This window comes from Lytechinus variegatus, chromosome 2 (assembly GCF_018143015.1).
Source record: "Lytechinus variegatus isolate NC3 chromosome 2, Lvar_3.0, whole genome shotgun sequence".
Classification (NCBI taxonomy): domain Eukaryota; kingdom Metazoa; phylum Echinodermata; class Echinoidea; order Temnopleuroida; family Toxopneustidae; genus Lytechinus; species Lytechinus variegatus.
In genome coordinates this window covers 60,580,906-60,607,840 of record NC_054741.1, presented here as the reverse complement: position 1 = coordinate 60,607,840, position 26,935 = coordinate 60,580,906, and the positions used below count along the sequence as shown (strand labels likewise).

General features: G+C 35.7%; 2 protein-coding genes across 3 annotated transcripts in view; one reads left to right on the top strand and one right to left on the bottom strand.

Moving 5' to 3' along the window:
• The window catches only part of LOC121408528 (centromere protein J-like), a 60,750-nt gene extending 49,908 nt beyond the window's left edge, over positions 1-10,842 (bottom strand). For both annotated transcript variants that reach the window (XM_041600015.1, XM_041600016.1), the window contains exons 1-6: positions 10,752-10,842; positions 6,096-6,259; positions 5,568-5,768; positions 3,151-3,374; positions 1,290-1,490; positions 234-539 (exon numbers count right to left, since the gene is read on the bottom strand). In XM_041600015.1, the coding sequence (XP_041455949.1) occupies positions 234-539; positions 1,290-1,490; positions 3,151-3,374; positions 5,568-5,768; positions 6,096-6,234 (1,071 nt within the window). In that variant the 5' untranslated portion in view covers positions 6,235-6,259; positions 10,752-10,842. The remainder of the gene's footprint in view (positions 1-233; positions 540-1,289; positions 1,491-3,150; positions 3,375-5,567; positions 5,769-6,095; positions 6,260-10,751) is intronic.
• Positions 10,843-14,425: 3,583 nt separating this feature from the next.
• Positions 14,426-25,382, top strand: LOC121408527 (peptide chain release factor 1-like). Its single transcript, XM_041600014.1, has 3 exons — positions 14,426-14,539; positions 21,649-22,527; positions 25,048-25,382. Exons 2-3 carry the CDS (start codon positions 21,832-21,834, stop codon positions 25,354-25,356), a joined length of 1,005 nt encoding a protein of 334 aa, XP_041455948.1. The 5' UTR covers positions 14,426-14,539; positions 21,649-21,831; the 3' UTR covers positions 25,357-25,382.
• The last annotated feature ends 1,553 nt before the right edge of the window (positions 25,383-26,935 follow it).

Sequence of the window (26,935 nt, the reverse complement as noted above, 5' to 3'; positions counted from 1 at the left end):
GGTGATAGATGAGTGACTGAAAGGCACAAGTGACTGTATACAGATGGAATGTCACAGAAGGACTAAAAGAACCATTGTAACAACAAATGTTAAGAAAGGAAAAGAGAATATTAACAAATAAGGAAAAATAATTGAAGATTAAAGAAAGAAACGAGGTTCAAGACAATCCATAATCGCTCACATGAATTAATTCAGATACATTTTGCCATATCAAAGTAGATAATCACTCATACCGTTCGATCATCAGCCTTAATCTGCATCTCCACAAGCTCCTCAAACGACTTGAATTCCACTCCGAGTTGAGAATTGATTGCCCTCTCTTCCCTCCCAAGCCCTCCGTCCTTTTCCTCCATGGTGCTGCGGTCCTTCTCCCGGTGGGACGGTGTGGTGGGTGTGAAAGGCGATAGCCGAGGGGAGATGGCGGGGGAGGAGGGGTAGTTGTCGGGAGAATGGAATGGCGGGTTCTCTTCTGTCCTGCCCGTATCTGGAAGATGGATGGAAAGATGGTGGGTCTCCCGAGGACTTCTGCTTGTTGGTGTCTGATCAAGAACAAGGAGGATTATCAAAATATAATTTTAAAAAAAAGAAAGAAATGAAATCCTTTACAGAAACAAAATTTTAGCAATAATTTATTAATAAATTAATAAAAAGTTAATAAATATTTAATAACCTGCAGGCTCTTCATACATTTAAGCAGGACTTATGAATGATCGAAGCAAGTTTGTGCTTATCAGATACTCAAGCAATTCCATTCACACTTGCTAAAGAAGAAATATATATATTAAAAATTAAAATAAAAAATACATAATGTATTTTCAAATTTAATGTTAATAAGAATTCCATTGCTATTTGTTAATTTTTGTGGGGTTATTGGAAGTTCAGTAACACTTGTTCAAAGAAATCTGGGGGGATCTCATGATAGCACAAGAATCTTTTCCAGTCATTCATAAACTTCATCAACTTTACAATTAGGTTTCCAAATAAGATCGATTCACTTTAATTCAATTCATTTCATATGACAGGCAGTGGAAAAGTAATTCTAAAGAGTAGTTCTAGAGGTTTAAAAATACACATTTGGTTGAAGGAAGGTTATTCTTATCCTTGCAAGAGAGACATGTAGTAATAAAAGTTGGAATAAATAATTTCCACGAAAAAGAATGCAATATTTGGGAAAATAAATCCGAGTTACAAGCGGAAAACAAACAAAATTTCAAACACATTAAACAAATACTTCTAGAAAGAAAGGGAATCATGCTCCTTTTTCCTTTAGGATTAATCTTCCAACCTACCATAGAGAAATCTGATGCTGATCTGAACATCCCATCATCTCTGCTCTCAACATCTGTGATTCTCCTTTCCAACAGATCGTCATGGTGATGATCATCGTTGCCTGCCTCACTCGTCTCGGATGCAGTGTCTGGGAGAGGAAAGACGCCCTCTACAGACATAGAGCTAGGATGTTCCATCTCAGAGTCCATGTCGCCTTCCTCCTACATAATATAATTAATCATATTTTGATAAAATCTTAAAATGAGTATGACTTGTTTACTTCATTAGAGCTTGACTGATGCAAATTGTACTTCTGCCATCACAAACTGGACTACCTTTGAACAACCATCTCACCCCCCCAAAAAAAAAAACACACACACACCCTCACACACAAACAGATATATTGAAAAATATCGTCGCACGCACCACGAACCGTCCTCTCTGCGCACTTCGATGCGAAAGTTAAGCGCACTGTATCTATTTCACGAACCGTCCTCTCTCTCTTGCGTTGCCAACTGTGGCGTAAATAATTAACTTCAAGAAAATATAAAGATACGGGATGAAACTTGGAACCTGAACTTTTTAACGAAGACACTGGTAAATAATTTGCTCTCCTTGTAGGTGCACTTATTGCTGGTTTAAAAAAAACTTTTCTTTAAATGCGTTTTCTGCAAAAGTAACTTTCGCATCGAAGTGCGCAGAGAGGACGGTTCGTGGTGCGTGCGACGATATATTGGATAAGGATTATTTTATATCATTCAACCCTAAAAGGACTGGGCTATTTGAGATGTACTGAGGACTGATCTCAGCCGCTGTTTGCCAAAATTTGGCACGCACATTCTTTAACACATAAACTACAAGCCAGTATGAGATAAAATTTCTGGAAATAATTATTTCTTATTGATTATGGATAAAATATGCAATTTATTGGTGAAAAACATTATTTGCATATTTGACAACCAATTTCCCTTCAAATTTTATTATTTTTTCCCAGATGTCATCTTTTTAATCTAATTTAAAGATTTCCACAAAGAAAAATGTCAAAGCCAATTTTTTCCCTATGTATTTCTTGTTTATAGAATTTGTGATGCTATACCCATATGTCACGAATTTGGTCTCAAACGCTGCACAAGACTTCAAACAAAAAAGTCATAACATTTTGCGGCACGATCTGTTTGCGTTTCAGAAACATCACACAAAGTGTTGAGGGGGGCCATTATGCCCCCTCCCTTTCCAAACTGCTGAGATTTTTTTTTTACTAACACACACTGGGTGATTTCATGTTCATGTCAGGTGTTGGTGATGGTGTCTGTGCTGGAAACATCATTCAAATTGCCTTCCCTAGCTCCAGTTCAAAACCTGGGATTCATTTCATAACGACTTGGTGTAATAACAAATGCACAATTTCTATAACAAATATACCATCAGCCAATAAAATTGGCAGATATCAGTAGCTTTAAACTGTTATTGCAAATTTGTTTTTGTAACAAGTTTTAAGAAACGGATGGGTGTTTCATAAAGCTGTACGTAAAGTTACGCACATTTCTACACATGACTAGAACATGATCTTAGGTCCTAACTAAATTACATATATGTAGGGATACATCACGTGGTAAGAGAAAGGTTTAGCAGTCGTGCGTAAAGTCATTCATATCTTACAAACAGCTTTATGAAACACCCACCGGGCCCCTGATGTGAGTTTAATACAAATCAAAATTTACTGATAGCTCAGCAGCTAGTGACATCAATTACATGACTAGAGCTCTGCATTATAAGTAAGGTGACTGTGCTAGTGGAACAACCTGCCAAACTTCATCATCACAAAGTGAACTTTAAAAACTTCAAATCATCCAAATACCTTGAATGAATTATCATTCCTACCTGATGGGTTGATGATTCAAAGAGCATTGCAAGAGGATCCAGGTTCTCCATACCTTGCAGATTCCCACTCTGAGAGGACACTGGCTGGGTCAAGGCTGCCTGTGCAAGGGCCTTGGGTACTGAACTTGACACTTTGGTCCCACGTGAAGGACTTGGTGTTGGTGATTTCTTGGGACTACCTCTGCGCGACGGAGACTTGGGCGGCGAATTTGTGACCTTCACACCTGTGCATAATGGATAAGGCAAAATAGTTGAAGGGTGTGCATGCGAGTGATTGTGTTGATGCATGAATGAATAATTTGTTAAAATTATTCGGTTTATATAGCATATCATTATGCTTGGATTGATACGTAAGCAACCAGCAATGTGAGGGTTTAAAAACTCATGTAATTTAATATCGTTCAATCAATCATACCGTTCATGAAATTATTGTATGGTACCCATTATATGTAACATTGCATTCTGTGAGGGAAAAATAATTGGGCGATTCCAGTAACTTGCCTATACCTTGCATGATTAATAAGATTCCTTGCAGTTTTTTTTTCTCTTTCCACATTGTCATTCTAATTTATCATTTGACTTCCTAGATAATGATAGGAAAAACATCGCTAACAATTTTCATTGTAAAAACTTTTTTTTTACATTAGAAAAAGAAAAAACATAAAAAATTATAAAAACATAAAACAAATTTTCAAACATTTTATACTGATTTCAAAAAAATGTGCATTTGATCAGAATCCCAGTCTTTAGTTTAAACCAAGAATTAGCAGTTCAAGGGCTTTGTGGAGCGGTGTGGCCCAGTAGATTAGTCTTCTGACTTTGAAACAGAGGGTCGTGGGTTCGAATGCCAGCTATGGCGTAATTTTATTCAGCAAGAAACTCATCCACATTGTGCTGCACTCAACCCAGATGAGGTGAATGGGTACCCGGTAGGAAGAAATTCCTTGAATGCTTAAGCACCTAGGCAGCTCAGCTAAAGCCGGGGTAATAATAATAGCAAGGCCCACTGGTAGTACAGTTTTCGAAACTGAAGTGGCTATCCTGGGTAAATATACCTATATTATATGATTATTATTTGTTTACAGATATACAGCAAAATTCTGATTTTATGCAATAATTTATATAAAATAAAATAAATGAATTTAGTCATGTTTGGCTATGCAAACACATAGGATATGTCATTTTCTACCATCATGCAAGTTTTTGTTGTTCTCTGCAGCAAAGATCTGAGGGATACTGACAAGTCTTAAAATACACTGGGATCAATCATTAGGGTTAATGTTTTAATTGTATAGATCTTCTGTTGAATTAAATTTATTTTAGCCTTCAGCTGCCATTTCAAACGTATATTTCTATCGATACACCATATCAACTTCTATTACAATTACATCACCTGAACTTGCCCCAATAACAAAATGTCAGGACTAACACTTGCCCAAGAAAGATACATGATGTACAGTGAAACCTACTACACTAACATGATTAGTGACTCAGAAGGTGTCGCAAGAAAATATTTGCTATCAATCGCAAATATTCTGTTGCAATTATACAATTGATTGATCACTTTCTGATCACTTTTAACTACTAGTATAGCAAATCAGATTACACTCCTTGTTTCAAGGAGCAGATTACCAATTAATCGCAAATCTGCAATTAATTGCATGACATATGCTTGATTTCGGGAACGAAAATAGACTTGCAATTGATCGCGAGTTTCTTGCAACGCCCCATTAGCCATTGCCTGATTTTTATACTTGATTACACATTGATCAGCAAAATTCAAAAGAGTAAAAATCATTCCTATCACCAATTGCTATGACTTGTTTATATTTCTAGACTGTGGGATGGACAAGGAAAATGTCTCTAGTTTATCATTTCCGTGGGGCGGCAAATACAACCACGGTTCTTGGACATGATAAAGAATGCAGCAAAGGCTTAAATTTGTTCTAGCTCTTTACTTGAAAGGAATTTACTGGCCCTCTTTCCTTGGGTAAGACGTGCATGTAGCATATATTTGCTAGTGATAAATCGTCATTTTCGCTGTCAAAACACGACGAAGACGACGACATCTTATCCGCCATCGTACATTCTGTATTATAACGTATATCATGTACAACGAATAAAAAATATAAACGCGAACGAGGTTACATGCATTGTACACGCTCGCGCGCGTTCGCGGAAGTCCTTAACACACGGGGTGAATGGCGGAATTTCCAGTCGAATCAATGGTACGATTTCGCATATTATTATTTTAATTTTGAGGTCAGGAGCAGAATTTACCGATGGCAACATGTTGCATGTATTCACTCATAATATTTTACATATTATCATGTCCAAGAACCGTGGTTGTATTTGCTGCCCCACGGAAAGTCACAATTTTAGCGACCATCCCACAGTCTATACAGGGGCCATCTTACCTCCCCATTGCTTGAGCCTCTGTTGCATGAGAGCCTGTTGCACAGACTCTTGCTGGTTCCTCAGCAGCTCCAATTGTTGCTGCTGTTGGAGCATGAGTTGATTTTGTTGCTGTTGTTGCCACTGTCGCAGCAGTTTAAATCTTTCCAGGAGTTTGGCCTGCTCCTGGGTGCCTCTTTGCTCGAGCAGGTCTTGGGTTATGTCTGCATATAAATTAAAGAGAATGGAGTCATTCTTTTTATTTTTATTTTTTTATTTACGATCAATTCTAGAGGCTGAAAAATTGCAATCAATAGCAACATAATCCCTAGATTAAATAATTAGATTAATTGATTGCATTATAAAGTTAAATAATATTTGGTGAAACAGTTATATGCATGCTGTCATGAATATTCATTAGGTGGGCTGATGATGTCATGTCCCCATTTTCCTTTTTTTAAGCTATTACTATCATTATTTTTTTTTCATACATGTGTGTATGACATGCCTCCCCTGCAACAAAATAATTGCTACATTGGTCCAACACTCACCTGTTCTAAGAGATGCCGTTTGGCCTGACAAAGGCATCGGATCTACCACAACTCCGGCTCTTGAAGATGAAGCCATTACACTGCCAGGCACAGTATGTCCAAACATAAGCCTCCGACTCTCCGGAAGGCTGTTATCCATTCTGAATCGATGATTATTTTCAGACCTACAGTATAAGAAAAGAGTAGAATATCTGTTGAATTCAATTCATTTGGAACTTTTACACTTGCAAGTCGACATAGTGTATACTCAAGGGTTGCAAAATTCCTTGGGAGTTTTCAAAGTGCAAACTTTCCGTGTGAATAAACAAGGAAATTTGGGGGGTGTTCAAATTTTAAAAATTAGGGGGAATTCTCAAGAAATGTTGGGAATTTTTAGAAGTACCGGCAATACAGGAATGAGAAAGTTGTACCCATGTACATGTTGATTGATTATGCTTTGTTGGCAAGTTTCAAGCCATTGAAATGCATTGAAAACTGATAAAATATATTAAAGCTTACTTTTTATCCTTCTTGATACTTGTAACGAATTGCATACAATGCTACATACAGTACATATTCTACACTCAGCTGCTTATCCCTTCTAAAAAAATTGTAATCAAATGTCCAGTCTCTAAAATCAAAAGCTACATATCATACATGTACATGTACATGTATAACAAGTTGTTGAAAAAATATAATACCGGTACATAATGAATAGGTGAAACAATCAAATACATCAGAAAATAGCACACTTTTATTTTTATTTGGTCATACAAAGATAAAAAGGAATGATAATTTTCATATGTAAAAAAGACCCTGCACATACATGTATACATACTTAAGTTGAAAAAGAGCTTGTAATTTATATCAGAAAAACAAAGAAATAGGCCTACATTAGAAATTACAAAAACAATACTTTAAACAAATTCATTAAGAAAATTATCTACATGATGCTGTTTTGATGCCTACTAAATTATATAATTTATCTGTCACGATCACCTTCATTTGGCAAAAAAGAGGCAAGTAATTGTTATTTTGTGTAACTTGCATTTAATTAATTAGAAGAAATTATTGTATACATTTCAAGAAGAAAAATTACAAAGTGACATGATTACATATCAATTCAGCTTTCGTTTGCACCTTTCCATTGATACCAAAATTACTTCAAGTCAAGCCTTGACATAAGCGGGTGCTGAGCGCAAACTCACGCTCATAAAGCCATCAATTGCACCCATAAAGCCCCCAAATCATTAAAATTTTGACGACCGGGTGCAAATATTTTCCAGGTAGTTGCGCCTGCTGTGAGTGAACTGTGAAGCCATATCATACATGTAATTTAAATATCTGAAAAGCCAAAATCAAGTAACTTTCTACTTACGATAAGCACAGTTTCAGTTTGCTAAGTGCGTCTTTTTTTCTGTACCAAAAAGTGAGCTACTTCCGTCTTTTTTTTCTGTAATATATGTGCGCGCTTGCTTTCGGTAGCGGTAACAGTTTTTCCATACTTCACCATGTGCAATTTCTAATACACAGATTTCCAGTTGGGATATCACAATTCTGTGATATAGTAATTTGAATTGCACAGAAGATAAATCCCTGTTCACAGCACTACAATGTGCGAGTCTTTATCCTCAGTCGACGACTTTGATTGTCAAAACGGAGCCTTAATAATCTAAAATCACTTAGCTTATAGTTGTGAATTATAGCTTTTTAATTTCTTTCTTGGAGAGGGTAAATATCAGACAATAAATCATCAAACAAGGCTCCGTCTAAAAGAAAAAATAGGACACCGTGCACTTGAGCAGTTTGAGCTCATGTTCCCTGCCAGATCTCTGGGTGAGAATTCTATTAGTAATGGCCTAAGTGATGGTGATTTTCCGTTTCAGAAAGAGTTAGGATTTCATGTTAATTTTTGAAAACTTTTAAAAAACTGTATGATTTCTTCATTGTGATGAATATTTGAGTTATTAATGAATATGAAACCTTGGTGTCATATTTGATTCCCGCATGTCAATGTCGTACCATATCTGTAGCACAGTCACTTTTTATTTAAGGAACATTTCTAGAATCAGAAGGTTTATTGACCAGTCTGCCTGTCACAATGCTGTTCGTTCATTGGTTCTGTCTCGTATCGATTATTGCAATGGGCTCCTTTCTACAATTCCCTCTAATCAATTAGTCCGTGTTCAACGACTACAAAATTGGGCAGCACGATTAATTTTACAGGTTTCCCGTGATCATCCTTCCCAACCACTCTTTAATTCTCTTCACTGGCTTCCTTTTAAACAGAGAATTACGTTCAAATTACTCTTGATTGTCTACAAAACATTGAATAAACAGGCTCCACAGTAATTACGTAACTGCTTGAATCTTTATACACCAACTAGAGCTCTTAGATCGGCCAGTGATCACCTTCGCCTCACATATTCATTAACTCGTACATTAGCTGGTGACAGAACTTTTACGGTGTCGGCTTCAAAATCCTGGAACGACCTACCACTAATGATTAGACAGTCTCCATCATTAGCAATCTTCAAAATGTCATTAAAAACTCATCTCTTTCATACTTTGTAATTTTTTTATATATAATATTACATCTTATCAATTCATTGTAAGCGCTTTGGGCCTAATGGGAAAAGCGCAGTACAAATAATAAGTAATAATAATGATAATAATAAGTACATTTTCACCAAATTTAGACTCTCCCAGAATGAAAGGCATTTTCTGTGGAGATCAGTGTTTTCAAATAACTTGTGAAAAACTTAAGGAACATGAACCTACAATATATGTACATAGCCTGTGGCTATGTGCTGGAATTTGAATAGACTGAGTTAGACATTGATTTCATTTCTTCATTTCTTTAACATAATTTATATGCAATCCAAGTGCACCTCACAGTTACAATCACACACAAACACTCACCCACATCAGTGATTCTAACAATGATCATGAAAAAAAACCTTTAAAATATATTTTTTTTTCTAAATTTATTATTATTTTATTTGAATTCTCTCTCTCTCTTTATATTTTTATTCTATATATTTATTTAGATTTATTTATTTATTTATTTATTCTTTTTTTTTTTGGGGGGGGGTTCATTGTTCGTGGTTCATTAAAGATGAAAAATAAATAAGCCCATGTGTGTGTGCTTGTAAAGGGGATGTCACATGGAGTGAGGGTGTCAAAACACACTTAAGTATTGATCTGATTTCTTAATTGTTTGAATAAGCCTATTCCTTAGCATGCTATTCATGTACTAATTAAAAAATTGCAGGAGCTGCGCTTACTATAAACAAATTTGCAGTGTGTTTCACCGTTTTATATATATTTTTAAATTGCCCCTGATTCCAGAAAATTGCCCCCGGTTCCTGTAAAAAGTCTGTGAGCCGGGGGCAATTTTTTTTAGAGCCTGTTGAAGACTGTCTTGGGTTAAAAGATGGTCACAAAAATCATTTTGTATTCCATTGACTTTACATTGAAATAATAACCACAAATTTTGATGAATATGCGCAACTTAAACTGGAATAACTATGATTTCTTGATGAAAATTAGAGTTCTTGGTATCACTTGTTGAAAGGTCTTCATGGTCTTTTTAATAGCTTACAAATGATACCAAATTTATTGATATTTGATGATATTAATTCTTTTTGTCACTTACTAATACAACTTACGTTGACCAACGAAAGGATCAAAGATGACTAAGTTATGTTTTGATCATCATATTTGAAAGAACTGCGGTCTAAGGTACGATATTTTTTATATCTTTATATTTGGATGTAGAAACTAATTTCTTTTTGATGGGGGGACCTAAAGCTACGCACTTTGCTTTCAAACGATAGAAACCATGCCAATTTCAAAATTTGAACAAATTATCTTTCACTAATTTGTGGCTAATATTCTAAAGTTCATTAACCAAGAACAAAATATCACAGAACTCACTAAATACGAAAATTCCGCTGTGTTTTCCAAACATCTCTTGATTTTGCCACCCGATGTAGAATGGGTCCTAAAGCTACGCACTCGATTTATCATGCAAAAACTAGTATTTCCTGTGCCTTAATTTTTCAAATATGTCCACAGTATTATTCATATGAAATTAAAGTGAATATAACTCCGAAATTCCAGACAGCCATTGGTTTTCTCTTCATTTAGAGATTTATTGCAGCCTCTGTTGAAAAAAATGAATAGTAATTGTTCGTCACTCTGCAGTCACAGTTCCACACACAAAGTGCGCATTTGCCATTGAAAACTGCACGCGCGATGAGTGGTATAATGATGTAGTCGCGTAGCTCTAGGACCCCCCAATAATCATGATAATGTGACATTTTATGTAAAAAAAAAGATCCAAAAATCTGGTTTCTGTCTTATGTTCGATCTAACGTTTCTGCTAATATGTTGTTTGGAAGTACGGGCCAACAACTCTTCATGTACTGGTGAGTGGAGCCAACGTCGCGCAGTTCAGCGGAACAACCAAAATAATTACAGAAAATGAATCTTTTGGTCTACGACCCGCGAAGGCGGCGAAGCTGGCCGGGTGCCGTATACCGGCAATGCCCAGCAAGACTCACATTCATTCCGATTCAACGAAGCCGTATAGGCGACGAGCATCCTGGCTTACGATTTCTCACATACAAAGAAAAGAAAGGAATTCTTTTTCAATATCATACCAATACTTACCGGTTTTGATGCTGAATTTCTATGGTTAAGTTCAGATCGGTTAAAAAAGTCAAATGATCCTGTTGTGTTGATTCAAATCTGGTGCGAACTCGATCTCGTTCGGTAATAATGTATCGTCAATGATTAAATGTAAAGGAAATTTTCATACTGATTCATGAATTTATGAATAGGTTTATGAATTACTTATTTTACTGGTACCTTGATGTTTTAAGTAAATTTGTTTCGAGAAGTGCCCCGGGTATAAGCTTTGCCACGTTCTCATTCTTGCCACCTCTCTCTCCCTCCTTTTTTACTTTCTCTCCCCCTCTCTCCCTCGATATTTAGCTTGTATTTATGATTAATCAATTGATTAATTTATCAAAGGTTAAATGGATGTAGACTCCCAATAGTTTTCGTTTCCAAGTACGTTCATGTCATTGTTATTTGCATGTGATCATTTTGTAATTATTTGCATATTCATGTTTATGTTCACATTATGTTGTATAATGTTATTTTCACCCTGTATTATGTTCGATGAGAACCGATAGCGTTGGTTTTGTGTTTATTACCTTTGTTTATATGAGTTTTTAAAATGTTTGATCAATAGAGGTTATTAAAAAAAATGTATAGTATGCCTACTAATTAAGTTATGAAATTTATGTTTGTATTTCACGGCTGTTTTTAAATGTCGCTGGAAGAAGTAATAAAAGAATACTTTAATATGACAAAATTAATATTATGTGTGGTTCCCTTTTCAAGCCTTTCCAGCCGTTCCAATTCACCCCTCAATCATTGATAAACCCGTACGTACTTCCCCTTTCATAACCACCTGATTTCAGGCGTGTCAATTTACTTAGACATCATTTCATTGCCAGATCCCAAGCACCCCCATTGTAGACAGGAACAATCGTTGATTCTTGTGATTTATTTAATGATTTCTGACATTTTACTATCATCCCCATCGGTGGCGTAATGAGCAAAAATTTTGAGGGGCTAGAAATGGCGTTTCACGTAAAATGTATAGTTGCGAGCGAGAAACATTTTTATTACAAAAATCAAATTTTGTGTTAGATTTTGACATAATATTCAGAAAATAATATTCGATATTTTATCTTTTTCTTTTCCTTTTCTCTTTATTTTTCTTGGTCGTGATTTTTTTTTTTTTTGGGGGGGGGGGCGTCCAAACCCCATCTATACGCCAGCGATCCCCATTCTGTAATACTGGTAAGTGGAGCCAACGTAATTCAGCGGAACAACCAATGCACAGAGTCTGAAGCTTATGGTTTAATTTGCAGAGGGCCATCTTGCTCTGATCTTAACAGTTCTGAACCCCTCATTCTATAAGCAAAATCGGTTTTAAGGGAGAAGATTATTTTATCCCTTCTCACGGGGCTCTCAACTTTCAAAGGGCGGCTGTTTCATTATAAGTTTAACCCGAAATGTAGATTTCAAGTACCTTCAGGGATCTTCACCCGTTTTTATTCAACTGTTTTTTTAAAGGCTATACAAATTGATTACATAGGAAAATAGAGCTCAAAATGGAAAAGAGAAAGATGCAAGGAAAAAAAAGTTTTCCTTCTGAGCCAAGGAATTTTTGGATGAAAAAAGTATGTGGATTCTTGTGCCTCTCAATGGAGGGGGGGGGGGGCATTCGCGTACCGTGGTTCACCGCATTGGGGAGGCACCAGCAAAAAAATTGAGTCAAAGCGTGCTTAGCCATGTATAGTGATCTAATAGTGAAATATTAAGGACAGTGCCATTAAATGGATGTGTATCTCACTGATAAAAAGCGTGAGCCAAGTTTTTTTTTTTATATTCAGACCTAAAAAGGGGATATTATTACCTATAAGCATATTTTTGTAACCATGATACAAAAAATAATATACCTGTTTCACTAAATAAACAACACGAGCGCAAAGCATACTATGAGATGACTATGGTGAGCTGATTTTTTTTGTATATGACCCCAGATAGGGACATTTTAAGGACTATTTTGTAGGAATCAATAAAAAGCATAAACATCTCACCATAGTCATCTAATGCAAGCGCAAAGTGTTTGCTGTTTTTTAGAGATAGACATCTCACTTTATGTTTTATTTTTATTTATTTATTTTTTGGCGGGAGGATACGAAAAAAATTACAGCTAATTTTTTTCCTGTTTCTCTCTTTGTCTTTCCCTTTCTCCTCTCCCCCTTTTTTTCTTGGGGGGGGGGGGGGTGGGGCCTTGGGGGCCTTGTGCGACCGCCCCCACCGTCCTAGGGTACGCGCCTGCATGCCCCGTTCACCACGACACTCTAAAGGCCGGACATTTGATTTGTTTTGACATTTTCTTATATCTAATTCAGGGGCCGCGGAAGCAGGGGGGGGGGGAGGGCGGGGCGGGAGCTGGGGGACTTCAGCCCCCACTTTTTTTTTTCCAAAAGTAACTATGTACAAAAACGTAAAAATGACCATATGAATGGGATTTTTTGCATGGTATAAGCCCCCCCTTCCCTTTGAAAACCGTTCCGCAGCCCCTTTAATTTACCCTGGAAATTCGGAAAGGCCCGCCAGAAGGGACTGATTGGGTTGGACTTTTATTTACGATATAAAAAAGTTAGGTCTAACACATAGATATATATACTAAATGCAATATCTGTATGGTAAATTTACTCGCTTCTTTTATTTGACACAACCAACTTTTAACCAATCACATGAGATCCGCAGGGAGCAAGCTATGGAAGCTTAAAAGTGCCACCGAGATGTTGAGATAATTATCTCGGGAAGTCGACATCTTGATAGCAAAATATAAGATGACGAGATCCTGGATCTCATCATGTTGACATCTTTTAGAAGAGATGATGAGATGACGAGATCCTGGATCTCATCATGTCGTCAACATCTTTTAGAAGAGATGTTGAGATGACGAGATCCTGGATCTCATCATGTCAACATCTTTTAGAAGAGATGTTGAGATGACGAGATCCTGGATCTCATCATGTCGACATCTTTTAGAAGAGATGATGAGATGACAAGATCCTGGATCTCATCATGTCAACATCTTTTAGAACAGATGATGAGATGACAAGATCCCGGATCTCATCATGTCAACATCTTTTAGAAGAGATGTTGAGATGACAAGATCCCGGATCTCATCATGTTGACATCTTGTAGAAAAGATGATGAGATGATGAGATGATCTTGTCATCTCAACATCTCTTCTTAAGATGTTGACATGATGAGATCCAGGATCTTGTCATCTCATCATCTCTTCTACAAGATGTCAACATGATGAGATCCAGGATCTTGTCATCTCATCATCTCTTCTACAAGATGTCAACATGATGAGATCCGGGATCTTGTCATCTCATCATCTCTTCCAAAAGATGTCAACATGATGAGATCCAGGATCTTGTCATCTCATCATCTCTTCTAAAAGATGTCAACATGATGAGATCCGGGATCTTGTCATCTCAACATCTCTTCTAAAAGATGTTGACATGATGAGATCCGGGATCTTGTCATCTCATCATCTCTTCTAAAAGATGTCGACATGATGAGATCCAGGATCTCGTCATCTTATCTTTTGCTATCAAGATGTCGACTTCCCGAGATAATTATCTCAACATCTCGGTGGCACTTTTAAGCTTCCATAGCAAGCTGCACTGCACTGCTAGAGTTAAATAACTCTATGCTGAACAGTACATGCACACGTACGTGTGTACCGTATGCGTTGAACAGCTGATGACGACGACGATGCGATGCTCAACTGGTACGTGATAATGAACCGCTGTTTTGAAAGAAAGACATAAATATCAGCAGGGAAATAAGTAAGTATGCAAGTATATATGCCACATGCCTAAGATAAACCAATATCTGTGTTGAAATGAAAGTAAGAATCATTGTTTTTGGCCTGTCTAACATGGACCTTGGTCCCATCCGTTTATACTTGTGTAGGTCCTAGACAGTTTATCGCCAGATAGCTGGCCAAGTCACGATCGATATCGACTGACCCTTTTTAATTGTGCTAATTTGTAGATTTAATAGATTTTCTCAGTGATTTGCATTCACGTCAGCTAAGGTTTCATTGTTTCACAGTTAAGGTCCATATCAATATTTGCAAAATTTTACAAAATTGACTATGACAGTGTAACAGTAAATTTTGCTGGTTCTATTTAATCTGTACTCTTACATTTGGCTTTCCATACTTTATTGTTTACATTCAACTTGTTTATTTCCATCCCTACTCATCTCATCCTTCTTTCCATCCTCTCAATCCACATACATTGTCATGATCTCATCTTTCATTCCATCTCCACAATACATCTCACATAGCAACACAGGTTCATTGCATTTCATTCTTTCATTCAGTTTCCCCTCAGTCATGCTTCCTGGTTTTCCATTAGCTTTCCACTCCACATGGTCTTATTGTTTAATTCTCATTAGGATTCAGTTTAACTCATGATCACCCTTCTCTATTCTCTGATTGGTTCTTATTTTTAAATAGGGTTAGTTCATTTTATAGTTCATACCATTTTCCTTGTATTTGATTGGTTGATTTCTATGATTATCCAATGTGGGTAGATTGGCAGAAGATAAGATTAGAAAGTAAAGTCAGTGCTGATCTGGACTTCATCTTGTAAACTTCTAATTTATTCTGTGTTCACCCTATCTTCAGTTTGATAATTTTAGTTTAATTAATTAAAGTAAGGAGAGTTTGAATGTACAGGAGAGCATAGGAGACTGAGTTTGGAAGTGTACAAACGGTCATGTTACAACTGGTGCCAGCGGTGTTCCGTTGTCTTATCCGGACCTGATCCAGCCACGCCCTCACTTCATATATTTTTACTTCCAGTCAATGCCATTCCTGTTTTGTCAGCATCGACATTTTCTCCCTTTTGATATTCACTAGAAGGAAAATACATTTGCAGTCATTACTTGTTTGAAGTTTGGTTTTTAAAATCTTCATTACTTAAAATTAAAAACATTTAATGTTTTAACCAAAACAAAACAAGCGCAAGAAATGTTAAAGTGGTAAAGTTTATGGCTTTAAATGATGTGTTCATAGGACTTATTTTCATTTTACCTCGATTGAAAAAAAACACCTTGATAAGTAAAAGATTGAAAATGGAATCAGATATAAAAGCAGCAATCGGATTTCATGATTGTAATGCAATTTTGACTGCACTGTATTTACCCTCCAGGAATGTGTTGATACTGCATTTCAAGATTTTATTTCTTTCAACAACAACAAAAAAAAAATCTTGGCAAATTTTGAATGCAAAACAGTTTTCTTTGAATGATATATGCATTAATGTCCTTCTGACTGAGATAACATTTATATGAAAGTGGCAAACCAATTGGTTAAAAATATCTTCAAATCAAGGGATAAAAGATTTTTGGCAATACTTTTGATTTTCGGCAATACTTTTGATTTTCATGAAGATTTCATGAAAATTTACTCTCAGTCACTCTCGACAAAAAAAAAATGCAATGATATTGAAGATTGGATTGTTTCGTATAAGAATTCAAATCTTGATATAAAAAGTATTCATTTACAGAATTTATAGTATATATTTATGTGAATTGTGAATATTCTTGAAAATATCATTTTTGCAACTAGCCATACTATTGATTAACTTGATTTTGCACCAAAAAAAAAAGCAAATAATTGTTTTCATTATATATCAAATATGGATACTTGATTTTGGAAATATAATGAAACCAAAAAAAAAAAAAAAAAAAAATTTATCTCTATTCCATCAAACACGAAACAATATGTTTGGAAAATGGAATGGAAATCAATTTTGTTCAGACAATTTGAATCTTAAAAAAAAAAGAAGCTAGAAAGAAATGTTTACAAAACAAAACTTAGTTTGGTTGCAAAGTTGGTAATTTGTTTGATGATGCATGATCCATTTTCGCTTATGGCAGTTTGTTGTATATTTTTTTTTTCCTTTTGGACAAGCATAGCTTTTTAAGGATATTGGTTTGGAATACTAGTGAAAAAAAAAGTAATATATGTTTGAAAAAAAAAAATTGATATTTTATCTAAATTCACAAATATCGCAAGAAAAAATTAAGTTTGAAAAAAAAAAGAAAGCTAATTGTTTATTCGAAAATACTCATGCAACAACAATATGCTGATACATATTGTATTAATATACATGTACCGGTATACTATTTGTGCTTTTGCAACTAACAGTCAGATGGCCATTGGTAATAGTTAATACTGATTTGAATAATTCTTATTTCGCTTCGAAAGAAATATCGAAGTCAGAATATACATTTCTTTTTCATTCTCTGAAATCGTCTGTTTAGTGACGACCGCTATAAAAGAAAGCAATATTACATAGATTGGGTTTGGAAATATGTCAGTTCTGCTGATTGTTGCAAAAGTAATGACTTATTGATATTACTGTGAACAGTTGAAATTTAAGGTTCCTTCATTATTTTCTTTTATCCTCTTAAATTTTTGGCCCATTAAAAAAAAAAATTCATGCTAGCAAGAAAAAAAAAGTTCGGAAAGAACATGAATCGAAACTTAAAAACTTTGGAGTGTATATTGAAAAATGAGGACATTTTTAATGAAGAGGGAATCTTATGTAACAGTAAATTTTGCTGGTTCTATTTAATCTGTACTCTTACATTTGGCTTTCCATACTTTATTGTTTACATTCAACTTGTTTATTTCCATCCCTACTCATCTCATCCTTCTTTCCATCCTCTCAATCCACATACATTGTCATGATCTCATCTTTCATTCCATCTCCACAATACATCTCACATAGCAACACAGGTTCATTGCATTTCATTCTTTCATTCAGTTTCCCCTCAGTCATGCTTCCTGGTTTTCCATTAGCTTTCCACTCCACATGGTCTTATTGTTTAATTCTCATTAGGATTCAGTTTAACTCATGATCACCCTTCTCTATTCTCTGATTGGTTCTTATTTTTAAATAGGGTTAGTTCATTTTATAGTTCATACCATTTTCCTTGTATTTGATTGGTTGATTTCTATGATTAATATCCAATGTGGGTAGATTGGCAGAAGATAAGATTAGAAAGTAAAGTCAGTGCTGATCTGGACTTCATCTTGTCAACTTCTAATTTATTTTGTGTTCACCCTATCTTCAGTTTGATAATTTTAGTTTAATTAATTAAAGTAAGGAGAGTTTGAATGTACAGGAGAGCATAGGAGACTGAGTTTGGAAGTGTACAAACGGTCATGTTACAACAGCAAGTAGATTTCATGACAAAATAAAATAAAGTTAGATCTAAGTTATAATATTCATGATATTTAACTTAGATCTAGTCATAAACTAACTGACAAAACCATATGTACTTTGAAATTAAGGAGATCAGAGATTAGTGTCAGCTAGAATTTTGGAATGAAATATAAATTGTTTAGACTCTTTTTTTCAAAAGAATGTGCAATTGAATGATAAATATAGAATAGAAATAAATGGGGTTGCTAATTAAATGATAAATTATAAGATTGCCTAGCCTTGCAGGACTTTGTGATGATATCAGGCCTTGAAATAGGATTTTTGGGGGGCAAGGCCACTTTTTTGAGGGGCACTTTTTCACTGAGGCCAGGCAGCAGAGGGCACCAAGGCCATACAGAGGGGCACCAAGGCCACTTTTTAAGGGGCATGTAATAAATTATTTGTAGGTGTTACAGTTTCGTGGGGGGGGGGGCTTTCCATAGTCGATGTTATACATCAGATTCATTACCAAACCACATATTTAAGAAAAAATGAACTTTACGCACGACTGGTGATACCTTCTTGAGCTACATGTAATTAAATGTGAATCTGATTAGCACCCAAGAAAGTATCACCGGTCGTTCGTAAGTTGTTCGTAACTGACGAACAGCTTTATGAAACACTCCTATTCAAAGTACTGTACTTACGCATCGTGCGCGCTCGCCAGGACAGTACAGCGACATTTGTGTAGTACACATACGGAGCTCGCGCTCGTCCATTCTTATGCTGCAGCTTACATAGCATATGTAAAGCGTGCTAGCGGCCGGCCGGCCAGCTGTGCATAGCTAGCTCATCGTTCGGCGCGGCTTCGGACTAGACTGCATACATGCACTGGACGTCGCTGGTAAAGCTAAGCCTAAGGTATTGAATACTTTTTGAGATCGGAGAAAAGTTTTCCTCGCTCAGAAAAAAAGGTGCAGACTTTCAAAAGGGGTACATTATATATCAGAAAAAGGGCACATTTATGAGAAAAAAGGGCACATTTATGAGAAAAAAGGGCACCATGGCCATATAAAAAAGGGCACATTTTTAGTGGCCGTAACTGTTAGCAAAAAGGAGAAGGGCATGACGGCCAGTAATGGACGGCCATGGCCGTCGATTATTTCGAGGCCTGTGATATTCTAATATTTTGACATACTGGTATACTTCTTCATCTCAAAGCCTTGAAATCCCTGCCATAGACATATAAGAGACACATGTAAGATGGGTTTCCCTAGGAAATCCATCTTTCAAGATAGAAATCGATCTCGTGTAGATCCCTCGATACATTCGTATACACCGCACATACAGTAGGCTTGACCCTTGAACCGCTTCGTTATGACGTACATGTATCGATAAACGATGTTACAAAATGCCGTTTTGAAGAACAATTTATTGATAAAAATGGCTATTTAACAAATAATAAAATTGAAAACTTGATTATGAATAAGAATTATTACAAAATATTTAAAAAATATCACAAAGTCCTCAAGGCTAAAGATTGCCCACATCATAGCCGTTACAATTTCATAATCAAAATTACAGTACTGCAATTCCTTATTAGAGTTGCTGTAATATGATTATTGCGTTATTTGCATACATAAAAAAAGAGCCCCAAGATTTGGACTGCTCATTGTATTTTTGGTGGTAGGTGGTTGGGTGCAGGTGAGTTTTTTTTGGTTCAAATTTTGTCATACTAGCCCAACGTGGCCAGTCAAATATATTGCTGTACTCACGCGTGACCAAGGAATTTCCAAACACCCCCGAAGCGAGTTTTTCTCTGTGTGCAAAATAACCCAGTAAAGTTTTTCGCTGGCTTTATTTACACATTTTGGCCCCTTAACAAGTTGTCGCTCAAAATATGACCTCAGGGAAAAAGCATTGGGGAATAAACATACCCTAAACACGTTTGGCTAGTCTTAAAAAGAAAAGCTTTGGGGAAAAAAACATACCCTATATACGTATGACCCCACAATTGACCATTTACCAGTCTTTCAAAACCACCCTTTTTCTTGAAAATCGGCACTTTTTATATGAGTCCACGCCCGGACCCCGTCCAAAACTGAAAAAACACCCCTTTGAACGCGTTTTTGGGGTCACACGTGTGTACAACAATATATTTGACTGGCCCTCCCTCCCCCCGGGCATACATGTACTAGCCATATTTCTTACATCTAAGTAGTAATATCAATTGCTATTAACATCTGTAACTATGACTTCAACCAAGGAGGTAGATAGATGAACATAGAGTAGGACTTGTATACCATGCACATCTACATGTATGCCTGTACATATACTTACATGTGGACATCATTTTGCATTATTTGTCAGACATTTGGTTTGTTTTTAGATGGACAGTAATATTTTTTCATCAAATCTGTCAAAATAATGAAAAATTTATATGTGAATGTTTGTATGTGTCACATGATCATTTATGGCATGCTTGTACTTCCTGGATACATACTTGCAGGCATGATTACAATCATGCATACAGTTGTGAGTAAAATTCCCAAATAGCTTTCTAAAACACCATCCTGTGGGGATGTTTCAGAAAGTAAGTCATACATGTATTATGCAGAATAGAATATGAACAGCTGTTAAAGCAGATACGAACTAATAGCGCCATCTCAAGTCCTGAACTACTCAGACCTGGCCAGTTTCCTGACCCGTAATGCTAGTGTAGTCTGGTAATATAGACCCACTTGAATGATACATTTATACCGCAATAATTATGTTACCAAGTAGCAAAACAATTACTTTTCCTCTTAGAACATTTTAGTTTCTCTATACAAATACAATTATAGGTCAATTCATTCTATGTAATATTTATATAATATTGACTGGCCTTGAGGGGAACATCAAATATATTGCCAGCAAAAGAATCATATTGGCCCGAGTCTTTAGACGAGGGCAATATGGGTCTTTTAAGGGCAATATATTTGATGTTCCCCGAAAGAAGAGCCAGTCAATATTTTTATTAACATCCAAATCAGATATCTAGAGCAAAAATCGTGATATTGGTGATATTTCTTTTTAAAATAGTTATATTGTGTCCTGTTAATATCAGGGTGTAGGCTCTGCACTTTACCATTATGACGTACTTGCAAGCACTTGGATCCAGTGATGACTTTATTATGACGTATATTGTTGGCGCGCAGATCCTTATGAAGCGTATCTCTTTATACGCATCCTCAAATGCCCGGATGTGAGACCAGGGAAAATACAAAGGTATATTTTGCGTCGTCTCTGCATGCAAAGTAAATATGCGCATTGAGACCGAGGAAAATACAAATAATATACCTATCCCTTCCCGATATTTATGAAACTAGGGCAATACGGTTTTGTAAATGACCAGCTCAGATGTCTGATACGGGTGATAATAGTAGATATCTGAAAACATATAATTTAAGACTATGTATTTATAACACACAGTCAATAAGAGACCACACACAGTTCACTCCCCTTTCAAAAATTTCTTTGGTGCTAAGTGAAGATAAATTAGCCATATGCTCCCCTGCCCCCCCCCCGGCATGTCCTCCTTCATTTGATTCTGGAAATTGATACTTACAAGGTGACATGTGATCGTGATATACAATAACAAACAGTTTAGAAAAATGCATTTCCTTCCCTTTCTACTATGAATACCAGTTTCAGTATCTCACAATTTTATATATTTATTCTCTTATTTTCAGATATAAACTGGACTTATATTTCTGATCATTGGAAAAACTGTGTCGAACTATTCAACTGCTGGGCGTCAGCCTCTATTGATCTGATACGGTCGATCCGAAATGGTCATCTGTTGATTTGGAGGTCTGACACCAAACCCAAACACTTTTGTGGGTCATTTCTCAAAATACAGGATTTGGGAAATCATGTCATGTGCAACTTTTTGTGCAAGGAGATTAGCTTTAACAAGCTGCCAAAATGTGTTCAGAAAGTTTGTTCACGAAGATGCTGTTACAAGCAGATATTTCAACAAGAAACTGGAGACAAAGTCGAAAGAGTTCTCAGAGGAGCAATTCAGTGTCTCTGCTAAATCTATAGGACTCCTGAAAAATTCTGGCCATCATAGATGTGATCTCAATTTCAAAAATATGTATCATCTTGCCACACACACAATTAGTCAAAATTGTGGAAAACACCTGTTGGCAAGGTACAGTACATGTGTCTTTGGTAATCATGGACAAACATTCTTATTGTATAGACAAGCGTTAGATAACAATGTGTTTCTGACCAGGAACTTTCACCAAGTGCTTCTAGTAAAATGGAAACCATGTGCTGGGATGAACTTATTAGTGACAGGAGAACATCCCTGTATAGCTGAATGGAAAGATCATCAGCCATTAAAAAAGCTTTCCAATGGTGCATTAGCAGTTCCAGTATGCTTTAAATCTACAACGACATCAAGAGACAAGGTCCGGGCAAGGTTGCAGCGCAAGCTTCCAGATCTTAAGGAGGAGGAGCTAGAAGAGCAATTTGTTAGGGGGTCTGGACCAGGAGGTCAGGCGACCAACAAGACCAGTAACTGTGTGGTCCTCAAACATATCCCTACTGGACTTGTTGTCAAGGTAATTGGATTAGTTACACTAATCTACACCACTGAAGCCATGGGCAGTGCTACTGCTAGGGGTATTTGATACAGGGAAGGAGGGGGGTGGGGGGTGGTAAGTTAAATCCTAGCTTTAATTTTCCTCATGAAAATATGTGTAGTATTTTGTAATTTACACACCCCATCAACGGAAAGACAAGACTCTTGTTTCAATACCAATACCCTTCTTTCTTGTCACTTTTCCCCCTTTAAAAATTTTTTTTTTTTTTTTTTTTTCAATCTTTTTTCCCTCCACAGGGATTTTATTGGCAATGAAAAATCAATATATACAGAGTACAATGAATAATACAATCACTGATATAAACAATGAACTGACAAAATAATTTTACATGTGTAAGTCAAACAATAAAGAGATTTTTCAATCGAAACCATCTTTTGTCAAATCTGTGTTGGTTGAAATTAAGTTGGGCAATGTATTTTTCATTTTGGTAATAATTGATTATTGAGGATTTGATGATACTGAAAAGAGGAATTGTTTTGTTTATTTTACAATCATACACAGTCTTTCTTACTATAATAAAAATACAATTGAGTGCACAATTGTTTTTTCCAATAAATCCGAATATTTTATTTTCATCTGAAAAGTATAGAGTCTCATTGGTTTTGGTCCTAATCCAGTCCTCTAACTCTTTCCAAATGTGATTAACATGCCTGCACTCCGAGTATAGATGCAAAACCGTTTCAATTTCTTTTCGACAGAAAGTGCATTTGTTTACTGAAACTAATTTCAATTTGAAAAGCAAATCATTTGTAAATAATATACGTTGCACAACCTTATATTGAAACCAACGCAATGTTACATCAATGGTACACTGAAAACCCAATGAGCAATAAGATTCCCACCTTTTATCGTTCAGATCAAATATGCACTTCCATTTAAGAAAGCTTTTATTTTCTGTTTTTCGTCGTTTCAATAAAATGGAATAAATATGCGAGCATCCTTTTTTAAGTTTAGTAATAAATGCTAGCACATCTGGAATTAATGGTTGGGGGATTCTATTGAATGTAGATCTTTTGTAGGTTTCCTTGATAGCAACACATAGTGAATGATAAAAAAGGAAATTTGATTTGACATCATAAAGATCCTGAAAATCTTTGAAAGATAAAAAATGCCCTCCTTCATCCAAAATATCATTAATGAAACGAATACCCCTTTCATTCCATTTCTTCATATATATTGGAAAATTGCCTATTCTGATTTTATTATTCCATAGAGGATGTGAAGATACATTGACATGACTATTATAATAGATAGTTAAAAAATTACTATAAGCAAAAAACATTTCACTCCAGAAAGTGTTATAGGTCTGTTTTGATAATTCTCGAAAGTAGTGACTACCCATATACGTCATATACAAAAGAACATCTTGTTGTCTTGGCAAGGATGACATAAGAAAGCATAGAATGAAATTATCAATTGATCCATTTAAAATTCTCCTTATCCAAGAAATCTTTAATGATTGACAGTGTGAATATATGTCTATCATTTTAACCCCGCCGCTTATGTATGTTTGGGACATTTGAATCCTACAAACTTTGTCCGGTTTTTCCTCCCATATGAATTGGTAAAATAATGAATTTAAATCTTTTAAAACTTCGTCACTTGGATTCGGAAGAGACATAATGAGGTAATTAAGCTTAGAAACCAACAAGGATTTGACCACAGTTACTCTTCCTAAAACAGTTAGATATCTTTTTAACCATGAAGAAAAAAAATACTTGAAAATTCATAGGGGTTGTTGCCATCCTGCTCCCCCGTATGGTGCTACCTCTCTTTGTAGTAACATGTTTGTATTGAGTCCATATGTAGTACATGTATTTGTCAGACAGTTTTCAAGAGGGAAGCTCCGAGATGGAAAAAACTGACCTACGAAAAAAAAATAAGACAACAGACATGACAGGAGCATAATGAAAATCAAGAGTGAGGACAAGCAGCTGAGGGACCCCCCCCCTCTCTCACTCACTCACTCTCCCTTCTCTAGCAGAGGTGCAGATATAAGAACCCAACCCCTTTTCCCCAGATTCTCATCCAAACACCCTTAAACCCCCTCGCATGTACAGCTGTATATACATATTTACCAAAATGCCCATATTTGATTACTATAAACTCTCCCTATTTTAGCGGGAATTTTATCACTTGTAATTAATGTTTTTTCTGTTTTTTTTTGTAAAACATCTTTGTGAGGTATTAATTTTAGGGAAATGCAGGAATGTCTTGATCTTTCTTAGATCTTCTTTAGTTCTATTTGCATGTTTTCATGATTTTTTAATCGACATGTTTAGTATTGATCAATAATTTTGCCATTTAGGGTATGGAGAAAAGTTAATCTCTCCCATCTCCCTGTTTTGATAATCACAGAATTTGCATAAAAAAGTGAATCTTCATCCAACAGTGAAATTGAATTATCTTATTTGTTGTTGTTTTAAACGATTTGATGTACATCTAATTGTTAAAATTTCTTGCATATTATTTTTCAAGTGTCATCAGACACGATCCCAGAGTGAAAATCAGAAGATAGCCCGTCTCTTGATGAAGGAGAAGCTGGATCAACATCTCCATGGCAACCAAAGCGCCCAGGCGCAACATCAGCAGGTGATGCACAAGAAACGAGAGGAGAAGAAGCGAAAGACCAGACTGAAATTGGAAAAGCTGAAGGTGCTACGAGCAAGTGGAGATGAAGAGGAGTCGGGTAGTTCGGGAAATCAAGATGCTGTAAAGGACAAAGTTACATTTGATGCTTCCTCAAACACTGACAGGGATTCCAACTCAGATGGAAAGTTGGTTTAAATTAAAGAAGAACAATAAATGAAGTTTTGTGAAACAAAAATCACACAAATAATAAAAACTCAACATATTTTAAAAGTTGTAATCTCTCCAGTTATTGAGGTTTGAACTTTGCCATATTGTGGATTTCATTATGATGTAGAAAAAAAATAAAATCAGAGGAGCAGTTCGGTGAAAGTAAAAAATAAAAAAAAATCAAACCATCAATAAAAAAAAATGTTTTTTAAGTTCTTAAAAGTTGTATTCACTAGTTAGGTTTCAACTTGGCCACATTATACTGTAGCATAGAGATTTTGCTCTAATACACAAAATCTTGAATAAATATGTGACCTGCCTTCCCAAAACCAACAATAAGTAGACTAAAATGAATATTGAGATTTGTATTGAGCTTGAAAATTCATTAAAAAAAAGAATTCCTTATGCTCAGTATAGGGGGAATAAGAGAGAATTTGTGATGATCTCACCTAACTGCCAATATGCTATTTGCAGAGTCTTTGAGATCTCATTTTTGAAACGGCCATTACAACACCGTTCTCACTGCCTTCCTAAAACTAGTTTACTGGAAACTAGTTTAGCGTGTTGTGAGAACGGTCAAAACAATCTTGGATGCGATCTTCCAAGCCGGTTCAGAAAACCACCTCGCAATGTAGTTTAAAAGATAGCTTTGCCTCGTTAAACTGGTTTTAGCGTGAGGACAAAAGCGTGCTTCTCCACACGACAGGTGTAGAATGCCTACGCTGCAATTTCAAATTTCACGTGAAACGTGTCACCCCACTGAGAGCATTTCCATAGCAACATGATCGTTTTACGTGAAGTGATTTTGAAAACCACTTTTGTGTGATCAAGTGGGAACGCTAGCAAAGTGATATTCCAAACTGGTTTCCTGAATTGGTTTCCAGTAAACTAGTTTTAGAAAGCGTAATGAGAATGGTGTTTACTTTCTTCTTCCTGTGTTCAATTAATTTCAAACTTCACCTTTGTGTTTTCTTACTTTTTTCCTTTCATACAAATCATCACATTACCAATAAGGTTAGATTTCCATTTCAGTAAATTGTGAGAAATACCAATCATGTACAAATAATATTTTTCTAATCTGATGATACATGTACGTAATAAATCTTCTATCAAGATATACCTGTAAATGCTAATTCGCGATGGTAGGGACATCTTCAAAATCTTACCCATCATATATTCTTAGATAAATTCAAGTTCAAGTTGGAAGGTATATTCATTTTATGAATTATGGGCTTAAGAAAAGTAATGGGTAATATTGAATAAAGTTCTGTATGCTTAAAGTCAAGTGGGTTTTCAGTTCTACCCTTTATTTTACCGTAATCAAAGTAATCTAATTATACTTGATGTTTTACAGATGTTGAGTAGCACATGCTGTTGATGCACCTTCTTAGTACAAAGCATAATATTTTAAGAACGAAATTTCAAATCAAATCATTTGTAATACAGTTATACTGGTAATTTAATCAAAAGTAAAAAAAAATGGTTCCCCTTATTAAAGGTGTTGCATACTTCAATCATTCTTAGTGTAACTGTACAAATAGGCTCACAAAACAGTTTCCAAGAATTG